The 11,604-nt window shown below is 46.4% G+C and overlaps 1 protein-coding gene and 1 long non-coding RNA gene across 2 annotated transcripts in view; one reads left to right on the plus strand and one right to left on the minus strand.

Annotated features, from left to right (window-relative positions):
* Positions 1-1,743: 1,743 nt before the first annotated feature.
* On the minus strand, positions 1,744-10,066 carry CUNH21orf140 (chromosome unknown C21orf140 homolog). Its single transcript, XM_006153916.2, has 2 exons — positions 8,437-10,066; positions 1,744-2,202 (listed from the first exon to the last, which is right to left on the minus strand). Exon 1 carries the CDS (start codon positions 10,024-10,026, stop codon positions 9,271-9,273), a length of 756 nt encoding a protein of 251 aa, XP_006153978.1. The 5' UTR covers positions 10,027-10,066; the 3' UTR covers positions 1,744-2,202; positions 8,437-9,270.
* An 84-nt stretch (positions 10,067-10,150) lies between these two features.
* LOC102493410 (uncharacterized) overlaps positions 10,151-11,604 on the plus strand; it is a 3,909-nt gene continuing 2,455 nt past the window's right edge. The window contains exons 1-2 of the long non-coding RNA XR_335332.3: positions 10,151-10,276; positions 11,007-11,161. This is a non-coding gene — a long non-coding RNA (uncharacterized LOC102493410). The remainder of the gene's footprint in view (positions 10,277-11,006; positions 11,162-11,604) is intronic.

Below are 11,604 nucleotides of genomic sequence, written 5' to 3' on the forward strand. Positions count from 1 at the left end.
CTGTTGATCATGAACAGGTGAAGTAGTGTCCTTGAATTTCTGTGTCCTGGCCCCCACACTTCCATGACCTGCTCAGATGAGGCCCAGAACTGATCCTGTGCCAGGACTTCCCTCTAGGCTTCCTCGGGATGCCCTCTGAAGCCCAGCAGCTTGTCCTACACACACTGGTCCATGCCCCTGCTTCAAGGGGGGGGGGGCACTGTTCACTGCCCACTCTGTAGGACTGGGGCGTCACCTGGTCCCAGCACATTTGGCATCAGACCCACCACCTCTGGGCACCATTTCTTCCCATGTGCCCCACATCCAGGCCAGAGGGTCTATTGGCTTATTATGGAAAAACCTAAGCATGCTTAACCAGTGCATATTCATGTTTATTTTAAACGCAGGTGCTTTTCTAGGCTTTGTGATCTAAAGCTTGGTGTTGGAGTTTCAAGGACATCCAGCTGTTGGCTTGGAAAACGTGGTAGAAGATTTGAACCAAACTGTTGACCACACCCTTTGGTTTTATGTTAACTGTTTTGGGGAATATATACTCTTCTACCACCAGGGGGAGATGATTAATCACTAATTAGAATGATTGATTTCATCCCATTCCATGTGTACGCAGAGGTTTGTAGTTTGGTTTTAGTCATCGGTAGGATGCATGCGTGCAGGCTGGGTGTAAATAGATTAGTAAAACCCACTAGCAGGTCCCCACTGGGCTGCAGCTTGCTTGCTGGTCTCGGGACCAAAGCTGGGAACGCGTCTATGAGGAGACATCTACCTGTAAGTAGCTGAAATGTATCACAAATAGCATAAACTGAAATCCACGTTCTCTACTCACGGAGATCCTGAGGATCCCTTATGCAGATCCTACTGGACACACATTTCTTACATGTTTTATTTAGTTTCCAAGCTTACCACCTAGTAGAAATAGCAAAGAAGAAAGGCTGTTGGCGGTAGAAATACCTTTGAGCAAGAGATCGAGACATAAGAAGCCTGCCAGGACTGAGCGCTCAGTGCACCAGCTCCATGTGTAAGACAGCACAGTGGCCCACAGCTCCACACTGGAACACACACTATACATAACTTCACCTTCATGCTGATGAGAGGTTAAACTGCCATATACTCTGCTGAGTGAGGTAGAGACATGTGTAATGTATTTTGGGACCCAAATATTGATAGTTTAAACAAACGAAAGGGGCTAGCTCTCCCCTAGCTATCATCAAAATTCTTATCAATAGGGAAATAGCTGTCTGAATGGCTCATTCCTGAAGACCTCCAGAAGCCCCGGCCTTTACAGGGCTGCGTCTCACCTGGCTTGATTACGTGAATGGTCTTCGAGCTTTGCTGAGTGCTCTGCTCTGTGTCAGACTGCGAGGGCAAAGGCACGGGTGGTCCTAGGCCCGACCTCAGAGAGCTTACAGCTCTGTGAATGAGTCTCATCTTGCCAGGAGCAAAGCAAAGAGATGACAGTGGTAGAGAGTCTAGGAGGAGAGAGTGGAGAGTGGGTTCTCTAACTCCGGCAAGCACAAGAGGCTGTGTAAAATGCAGGGCCATGAACCAAATTTCAGACTCCCTGTCCTACCCTGTGGAAGAGAGCCCAGATGTGATTTGCACATCCCTGGGTGATTCTTGTGAGATGGTCTTGGACACTCCTTTTTTTTTTTCTCCTAAGTTTGTTTATTTCTTCCATGAGTAAGATCCACAAACCTGGCTTCAGCCAGCCTGGATGATGGACACATGTACCAGGTGTACTCAGGGAGGTTTCTGGATGCAAACGCAGAGCCTTTCCACGTGGGTCAGTCTTGCAGAGCCCTGTGTGTACCACAGGACCACTCAACCCCAGGGCCCTCCGTAAGAGGGCAAAAGGAAGTGGACCAAACACTGAGCTGGGAAGGAGCCATCTGAAGAGCTCAGCGAGCGTGACTGGGGAGCCCTCATTCAGCCCTCCCTCCTCCAGGAGCTTTTCATCTGTAACCTCACAACAGCCTCCTAGGAAGACATCTTCGCCTTTCTCCCTTCTCGAATCAGGAAACAGTACAGAGCAGTGAATAGACGTGTGTGAGACGCCCCGCTGGTGGGAGGTGGAGCCAGGCCCCAGGCCTCTGGTCGAGCTTCGGGACCTGCGCTTGTCACTGCTGCGGCAAACACAGGGAGGACCGGAGAGTGTTCTTGTACTCCAGGCTGGGTCACCAGGTCTTCAGGATGGCAGTGTCCATTCTGAAGGGACAGAGGCCAGCAGCATGAGCTGAGGGACTGGCAGGATGTGAGAATCACTACCAGGTTTGCATTAACTCAGGTGTGTATGTGCGTGTCCGGGTGTGGGGGTGTGTGTGGTCCTCAAAGTCAAGAAACAAACTTACTTCTAAACAATATGTTAGTTACAAATAACTGGTGAGTTTAAAATGATTGGCTCAATATTTTCCTGTATTTACATATGTTTTGAACACTAGTATATATTTTACTTGCTCAGGTTCACAATTAGCCTTACTGCTTTAAATTGGGAGGTACGTCACCTGAAAACCCAGTAAGTTGGATTATTTGAAAATTTTACTAATGTTTTACTTAAGTTATCGTATGTCCCCCAACTCCGTAGCACCTTGTATACCTCAAAGGAAGGGAAAAAGACCTTGGGGTCGCTTTGGGGACGGGCAGGATTGAAAGGAAGATTTTTCTGAAAGGAGGGAACTTGAACCTGACTAGCCAAAGGAGACCCCCGAAGAAAGGTGGCCTGTTGTCGGAGGTGAGGAGGAGCTGGAGACTGAGGACATGGGGCTGAAGGTCCTGGAGAGCGTGGAGAGAAGGTGAAGTTGAGGGAAGGCATGCCGGTGGCCTTCATTGCCCCTCAGGTGTTGAGGCAAGGCCATGCCTGGTGTGGGTGGGTGCTGGGCATGTGGTACAGTCACTGGGGAGGAACCAGAGCCACACAAGGGGCCACTGTCCTCCCCTCTGCCCTCAGGTGGAGGCACCTTTTTCTAGGCCTTCCGCCATGATCTCCTGGCTGCTAGGTCATGTGGATGTTGGGGCCCAGCTGAGCTGTCACGGGTCAGAGGAGTGTAGCCTTTTAACAGTTACTGCAGAGGAACCAGGAAGAGGCAGAACCCAGAGGAGGTGCCAGCCCCCCTTTGCTGTCCCATTCTCTCCCATGAAGTGGCTCCTTGAGGGTCAGGTGGACCCACACAGATGTGAGGTCAACTGGCTGTTGACAGGGCCCTGAACACAAGTCTTAAGCAGGTGTATGCATCCTGGGGTGAGTGGGCCAAGGAGGAAATCTAGTGTGGGCCTTGAGTCACAGTGGGACGTGTGTCTTCAGGGCTGCCCTTCTTCCCTTACAAGGAAGCCTCAGCAGAGGCTCCTGAAGAAGACCTTAGCCCAAGCTGGGACTTAGAAATGCAGGAACCAGGGACCAGCAGTTAGTGTAATGGCTATGTCGCTGGACTCCCATGTAGTTGACCGCGGTTTGAGTCCCAGACCCGGTGGCTTAAACTCACGCCAGGAGTGTGTGCATGCATGCCCAAGATCCCGAGAGGAGAATGGAAGAGAAGGGATTGTGGCGAGGCCATTCCCCCTGGGGGTGATTTCTTGCTTTCTGTCTCTCTCTGTCTTTTTGGCGAGCACATGCACACTATAGCAAAAACCTCTCAAAAAAAAAAAAAAAAGAAAAGAAATGTAGGAACCAGGAGAGGAACACAGGTAAGTGAGGAGTGTGGCTGGTGAGGCCTGAGACTGCAGTGTTCTCCAGAGACTGCAAAGCCTAGCAAAAACCCCTAAAAAAAAAAAAAAAAAGAAAAGAAATGTAGGAACCAGGAGAGGAACACAGGTAAGTGAGGAGTGTGGCTGGTGAGGCCTGAGACTGCAGTGTTCTCCAGAGACTGCAAAGCCCTGGCTGGGCACAAGTGTGGTGTGGGCAGGGCAGCTAACCTACCAGGCAAAGCCTTGCCATTGCTTATGGTGGGGCCTGGGAAATCACACTAAGGGTTTTCTAAGGGGAACCAAGGAACAACAGGAAAAAAGCCAGTCGGTTACCATCCATGAGGTTAACTTTTGGTAAGGGTTAAAACAGGGGGTCTCCTTATCCTGACTCAGATAGCCTAGAATTTCATTTTCAGAGGAAAAACTTGTTGATTTGGGATCCGACCTTCTTTAAAGTTTCACTCGATTATATAGCATTTTGCAAGAGTGACTTCTGGTGTGTCTGGTCTCCTGGGGCCCAGACATGAGCTCAGCCCAAACAATGGCCTCCTGTAAATTTGTGTAGAGTTAAGCGTAGACTCAGGATCCTGGGGCGGCCTTCCTCATTTCCTCCATTTCTTCTTGTGATGAAACCCTTCTTCCTTTTGTCCTTCACCTCAGTTTCTCGTCTTTCTGTAGCTCTGCGTGTGACTCCGCAGCTCCAGGCCCTAGACTCTGAGCTCTCACTACCAGAGAGAGGTACCCCCACCATCAGGTTGTGACGCCCTGAGGGTCCAGGCTTATTTTCCTTGGTACCACTGGCCCAAACACAGTGCCAGGCACACAGAAGGTACTCAAAGGTTCCACGTGTACACCTCTAGTAGTACCAAGCAGTAGGGGAGCGGGGGCACGGCTGAGGCTGCTAGTTGCCTACCTCATATCCTTTCTTCCCTCCTTTTCTCTTTTTTTTAGACAGAGATCTTTACTATAGGGCATGTGTACTTGCCAGAGGGACAGAGACAAAGGGAAAAAGTGAAAAATTATCCCCCAGGGGAGATGGTCATGCTGCAATCCCTTCTCCTTCATTCTCCTCTCTGGATTTTGGGCACACATGCACATGTGTCCTGTGTGTTTTAAAGCAACAGGTCCGGGACTCGAATTGTAGTCAGTCATGTGGAGTCCAGCATCTTAACCACTACGCCACCTGCTGGTCCCTGCCTTACTTCAGTGATAGACACCTGAATCTTACCTGACCTATTGCCATGCAAACAAAAGCCTACATTTCTCAGTTTCCCTTGCAACCAAGGCTAGCCTACCAGATTTAAGTGGAAGTGTGCTGAGACTCCCTGTAAGGGTCCTTAAAGGATAGGTGGACCCTTCCTCTTTTTCTCCTTCTTTGCTGCCTGGAATGCTAATGCAATAACTTGTTTAGTAGCTGTTTTAGACTATGAGGTTACTCTGAAACCGGAACCATGTATAGGATAATGGAGTAAAAAGATAGGACCCTAAAGCTATGATACCACCCTCGAACTGCCGCCTTGCCATCTCTTGGTTTTGGTGATGGAGGTGGGGTGCTTTCTATCTTGTTGAAATCTCTGTGATTACTTTCAGTTCAGCTTAATCCTGGGTGACACATAGACCCTGCTGGAAGACTTGGATTCTGGTCCTGACCCTTTGGTCACTGTCATTTTGTATGTGACTAGATGGGCCAGTTACCACCCCAGCTTTGTCATCGTTGGTGAAGTGAACTCAGTGATCACTGCCCTGCCTATCACATAGGGGGACTGTCTGAAGTCAGTGAGGTCAAGTTCATAAAAATGATTTGTGTATCGCAAAATGATCACAAATGGGAAGTATACTGATGGGCAGGTGGGGCGCCAAGCAGCCCATTTGGATTGAACCAATGGATGATGGACTCCATTTGCTTATTTATCTCTAGATTATGGGGGCAGCACTATTTCTTTTTCTTTGTTTTTCATTTTTTCGTTTTTATTTTTATTTTTCTGAAAGAGAGATTTTTTGCTATAGGGCACATGCATTCACTGGAGAGAAAGAGAGAAAGAAAGAGAGAAATCACCCCCCCAGGGGGGGATGACCACATTACAATCCTTTCTCCTCCATTCTCTTCTCAGGATCTTGGACACACACACACATGCACGTACGCATGTGCACGTGCACATGCACGCCCGTCATGAGTTTCAGTCTGCCGGGTCTGGGACTCAAAACTGTAGTTGACTATGTGGGAGTCCAGCGATGTAACCATTACTCCACCTGCTGGTCCCAGCCTTTCACTGTTTTCTTAATGCACTATCTCCTTGAGAGTCACTGGAAGGAAGTAGGGGTGTAGTTGCTGGTGACGGCAAAGGCCAGAGAGGATGAATGCTCATTAACTGTTTAGAGGGTGAACAGCAACACCAACAACACGAACTTCCTTCTGTTGAACTTCTCTGCAGCTGTGTGGCTCCACTCTGCATTACTGTGCATTGTTTCCCACTGTTTATTACATGCAATGCACCAAATTGGCTGTTCTCAAGTCGATTCTGGGCTGTTTACCAGTCTCCCCATTCCACCTCCACCAGTTAATAAGAAGAAACCTCTTATTATTAATTCCCTAACCTGTTTCAAATGGACTTAAAAGAAATGCCAGAGAACAAAGTTTCCTTGATCAAAGTATCTTAAGATGTATCTACTCTTATTATATCCAAGTGACAAAAAGAAGTAAAAATTTTCCTCTAAGAATGAAAAGGAAATGAGGTCAGTGATAGTCTAATTGTGGACTCACTTGGCTTTGACCTCAGCCTGGACTATAACAATATGTGTTTCTGAGTTTTTAGCACTCAGTAGGCGCCAGACATGGTTTGGCTACAAGTTATACCATTTCAAAGCCCTCAACCTATTTTACTAATGAGTTAATTGAGCCTCAGGGAAGTAAAGCCACTCGTCCAAAAGTCTCAGAGCTAATAAGGGGAAACTTGAGATTCTAAGTAGGTCTGTCCAATTCCCAAAGCCCAGTATACTTTGTGCTGTAAGTTTCCATGCTCTGTATAAAGTGACACTCCTTAATTATGAATATAATCTTATGTAACTAAATTGCACATTAAAGGTAGCCCTTTTGATCTCACTGATTCTACGATGTTCTTTGCTCTGCTTGCTTTTCTGATGACTAAACAGGCCCTTAAAGGAATAGAACCCATTTTGTCAGATTTCCTTAGTTTTCGAGTGAAAATAGTTCCTGTTAGTTTATCTTGTTCATCTGATAACCTAAAGACATTTAGTGTTTTTCTTTATTGCAAAATAAGGTGGATTTTAAAGTTATTCTGCCTTTTCTTCAATTTTGTGTTGGAATACATTTTTTGTTGTGATGTGCAGTGAGAGATGGTCACTTTTAAAAAAAAATATATTTCTTCCATGAGTGAGAGAGAGAGATATTCCGCACCTTCCAACAAGATTCTCATGGTGCTATCAGTCAACTTCAGCCAGTCCCAGGTCATGGGCACATGCGCATGTGAGTGTATTCAGAGAGGTCTTTGGACACAAACCAGGGACCTTGCCATGTGGGTCAGCATCTCAGAGCATTGTGTTACTGCTAGTCTGGTCCCAAGAAGATGGCTGTTTTGCCAGTTGATGTCTGGTCTGTTGTCAGGGTGAGCCTTATGAATTTTGGGCATGAAAAAAGGAAAGCTGGGCTTCAAGAACTAGCTAAATAGGGGCTGACAGATGGTGTGGTGGTTAAGGGCACTGGACTCCCACATGGCTGACAGTGGTCTGAGTCCCTGACCTGGCAGCTTTCTTTCTTTCTTTCCCTCTCTCTCTTGTTCTGTCCTTCTCTGGTCAAATTAAAATAAATAAATAAATAAATAAAGTTAAAAAAAAAACTAAGCTAAATAGAATGGTTAAGAGTCTTATAACTGGGACCCCCAGATGACATGATGGTTATGTAGCTAGACTCCCACATGGCCAACCATGGTTCAAGTCCTGGACTTGAGGCTTAAAATTTACTTTGAATACATGTGCCTGGGTGCCCAAAATACCAAGAGGAGAATGGAGGAGAAAGGATTGCGGCATGGCCATCCCACTCTACCCTCCCACCCCCCGAGGGGATAATGTCTCACTTTCTGTCTCTCTGTTTCTCCAGTGAGCAAACATGCTCTATAGGAAAAATCTCTCTCTCTCTTTTTTTAAAGTGTCTTAGAATCTGACAACCCAGATGACCTCCCAGTGTCTCAGTTTCCTCATCTGTAAAAATAGGAAAAATGAGAGCACCTACCTGACAGGGTTATTAAGAGGTCTAAGTGTGCCACTCACTGGCAGAGAGGCAGTGGGAGTAACGGCTCTGGATTTGAATCTTAGCTCCTCCCCCCAGGAGCACATGGTGCTGTCTCTCTGTGTCTCACTTTTCCAGGAAAGAGAGACACCAGTACCCCTACGTCACAGCCTGTTGTGACGATGGAGTGAGTTCAGCAGCTGTAACTGTCAGTGCTCCTTACTCCAGGCCCCTAGATAGGTGTTAACACGTGTGATGTGGAGGCGACGCCCGCTCATGTCCCCAAACTCAGACCATTTACACTTGATCCTGCCTAGGGACAGCACACTGGAGTGACTAAGGAAGTTTGAGTTCAATTACTTGTCTCAAGGAAACAAAATAAATTTGTACTTCAATTTCATTTTTCCATGAATTTTTTGAAGTATCTTTGTATATAAACAAGAATGATTTGTGTGTGTGTAGTTAGTAGAGTCTAGACCTTTTCTATAAAAATGACAAATACAAACATGAGTACTTACATCCTACATCATCAGTGGCCCCAAACTTGAGTAGGTGTAGTTGTTCCAGCTGCAGGTGGCTTAGCTATTAGGGGTCTTGATGACACTTTGAGCAGTCAGATGCCCTCCTGTTGGGATTCTTGGGGTTTAAGTGGGAGATTTGTTGGATAAGTGGAATCCACATACCCCTGCTCCCTGTATGTATTCACCCAAGGTCCACTTCGCTGATGACTGTCGTATCTTCCCAGTCCCTTACTGGCTCATCAGCTTGCTTGGAGGGTCTGGATGAGGTTTCACCTCCTCGGGTGTCCTCACTCTCACCCACTCCCACCTTGCACCCAGGAAGGAAGGACAGTAGGGGCAAAAGCATCTTGCTGAGCCACCACCTGGACAACGTCTCTTGCTGAAGGCAAGCTAGCTCCCTGTGCATTATTGTGGTGGGCTGGAAATGACTGGGAAACCACTGAATTTTGACTTACTTTTGAGACTTCACACTAGGTTTTCTTTTTTCCTCAGACCTAAACATTGACCACATAATCTTTAACTCTGCTCACTTCTGCCCATCACCATCCTCCATGGGCTGGGTTAGCCCTAATCCTGCCATTGACATAGCCCTCGAAGTGGCCTTAGTGAGATGAGAGTTAAGAATCCTAATTTTCCAACGAGCTTTAATGAAACCCCAGTAAACTCAAAGCATTTTGCTACCATCCTTAGGAACTTCGCAGTCTTCACAGCATCCCTGTGGGTTGTTACTGAAGTACCTTTGGCTGCAGTAGTCCAGAATCAAGCTCAACAGAGTTGGCAGTAAAGACCATGCATGGAACAGAGTCTCACTGCTTGTTGGATTCATCAGTTTTAAGAAAATTTCCCAAGATAGTAATTTTCCCATCTCCGTACTTTGTTAGTTAATGTTTTCCATTTGCTTGGGTTTATTCTCTCAATCCCCTTGCTAATTAAATTGCTGAGAAGTATATACTGGTAAGAATAGATGCTATCAATGGACTGCAAACAAAATTCTTTTCTGTTATTGATGATAAACCATTTCAGAGAAGACCAGGCTGAGTCTAAAGGGTTCAGATAATTATAAGGAGAAGGCAGAGAGAGTAGTTCATGGCCACAGTACTTAGCCACTTCTGGACAACACACAATGCTTGTCAGGTTGATGACAGTGGGGACGTACGACCGGGCCTCAGCCTCTCTGTCTTCTGGTGGCCTCATCTCATTCTGTGGCCTTTTCTCCTTAACCACAATGGCACACTTGCCATAGGCCTTCTTCACCACATTACAGAACTCAAAGAAGGGGCTGTCTTCCTGCTTGATACATAGCTCATCTCTTAGGAACATCCGATAATTCCAAGGTACCCATCCTTGGCTGCCACCACCATGCACAATGCACCAGGTTGGAGTTTGCATGAAATACCCATCACTAAAATCCTCCCCAGTTACCAGACTTTCTGGGATATCAGTTTCCCCAAAGTATATGGTCTTATAGCCATCGTACTGCAGCGTTCTCAGGGTTTTCAGATACTGGAGGCATTGCTTCCTCTTGATGCTATCAAAGTGACTTCTGATAATGATGTTTCTTAAAAGGGGGTTAGCGAAGTGAGGCATGGTGGCTCCTCAAGTGTTCTTGAAAGCTTGTGTGTCTCCATCTGGGGAGATCTGGCAAGTGTGGGACTATGACCTCATAAAGGGCTTTTTGACAGCTTTGCCAGTCCCTTAGATACACTTCAGATTTTAAAGCATCCTGGAACATACACTCAGAACAACTTCCTTCTGGTCCACATGATATGGGAACGGCAAATGCTACCCGTAGAAAATGCCAGTTTGACTTCACTTTTGCAATAGGTTTGGGACAGAGGTGGGCAATATTTGTGTGTCTATGTTTTGTTTTGTTTAGGTTTTTGCCAAAAGGAGTGTGTACTTGCCAGAGACAGAGAGAGAGAGTCATCCTCAGGTATGACCATGCCACAACCTCTTCCCCTCCATTTTTCTCCTGGAATTTTGGGCGCACATGCACACACACACACACACACACACACACACACGTGCCTAGCATGATTTTCAAGCTGCTGGGTCTGGGGCTCAAACTGGAGTCCAGCACCTTAACCACCCCGGTACCTGCTGGCCCCATGGTGGGCAATCTTTTGACAAGGACGAACTACGTTTCTGACAGCTATTCACTTGGCTCATTAGGATGAAGAGAGAGATTAACGTTTATTCATCTGTTCCAGAACTGTTTGCTGAGCAGCTACTATAGTCCAGCCATATGGCAGGCACCAAGGGAATGGCCATAGCTTGTCCAGAGAGACCTGGATGTGTGTGGTTTGTGTCTGTATATGCATGGAGTTTGTGCCAGCTATCTGCTCACTTGCACAATTGAGCTTTTTTCATATGTCAGGAGGAGGTTATGGCAAATGGCAAAAGGAAGTTAGCCTGCATACCTGTCTTTCATCGGGGCTGCCAGTTCTTGAGTTAATTCAGTATTCCATTTGAAAAGCAGTTTTAATTTCATATACTCAGGCATGATGACAGTTTGTTTTGATCTCTGTTAGACCCTTCAATTCCTCTATATTTTCTTGTCTCCTTAGTTAGAGCTACAGATGTTCCACAAATGTGCATAAATGAAGACATGAGCCAAATGACGTATCAGTATTCACTATGCGGCTGAATGAATGAAGATCGTCCCTGCCCCGACAAGAGTTTTCTCGGGACTCAAATTTAGACAGCAGACAGTAATGGCAAGGTGATCCCATTATAGTGAAGTTAACATGAAGCACGTGGTCTCCACACAGTTTCCCAGAAGCCAGGATCAGTGGGATTGGGCTGATAATTGATCACTGTGGCTATTTTCTCTTAGGATTCTTCTTTTAATAGTGGAAACTGTTTTGCAGACCAAATCTGATGTCAGTGCTCAATATGTAGAACAAAGGTGTGCCTGCTCGGTTTGAAGTTGTAATGGTGGTTCCAGAGTCTCCCTGTTCAGCCCCAAGGCTAGACAGCCTGGAATGGCGGTGTGAAAGCACTGTATGGTGCTTCAAAGTCAATGTTTTTTAAGAATTATTTTTAAAATTTTATTTATTTTATTTAAATTTGACCAGATTGGGGGGAGGGAGGGAGGGAGGGAGGGGGAGAGAGAGACAGAGAAAGAGAGAGAGCGAGAGAGAGAGAGAGAGAGAGAGAGATGGA

This window comes from Tupaia chinensis, unplaced genomic scaffold, assembly GCF_000334495.1.
Source record: "Tupaia chinensis unplaced genomic scaffold, TupChi_1.0 Scaffold000392_1, whole genome shotgun sequence".
Classification (NCBI taxonomy): domain Eukaryota; kingdom Metazoa; phylum Chordata; class Mammalia; order Scandentia; family Tupaiidae; genus Tupaia; species Tupaia belangeri.

Coding starts and splice junctions, on each gene's coding strand:
- CUNH21orf140 (XM_006153916.2), bottom strand. CDS start 10,026: ATGCCTCACTTCGCTAACCCCCTTTTAAGAAACATCATTATCAGAAGT.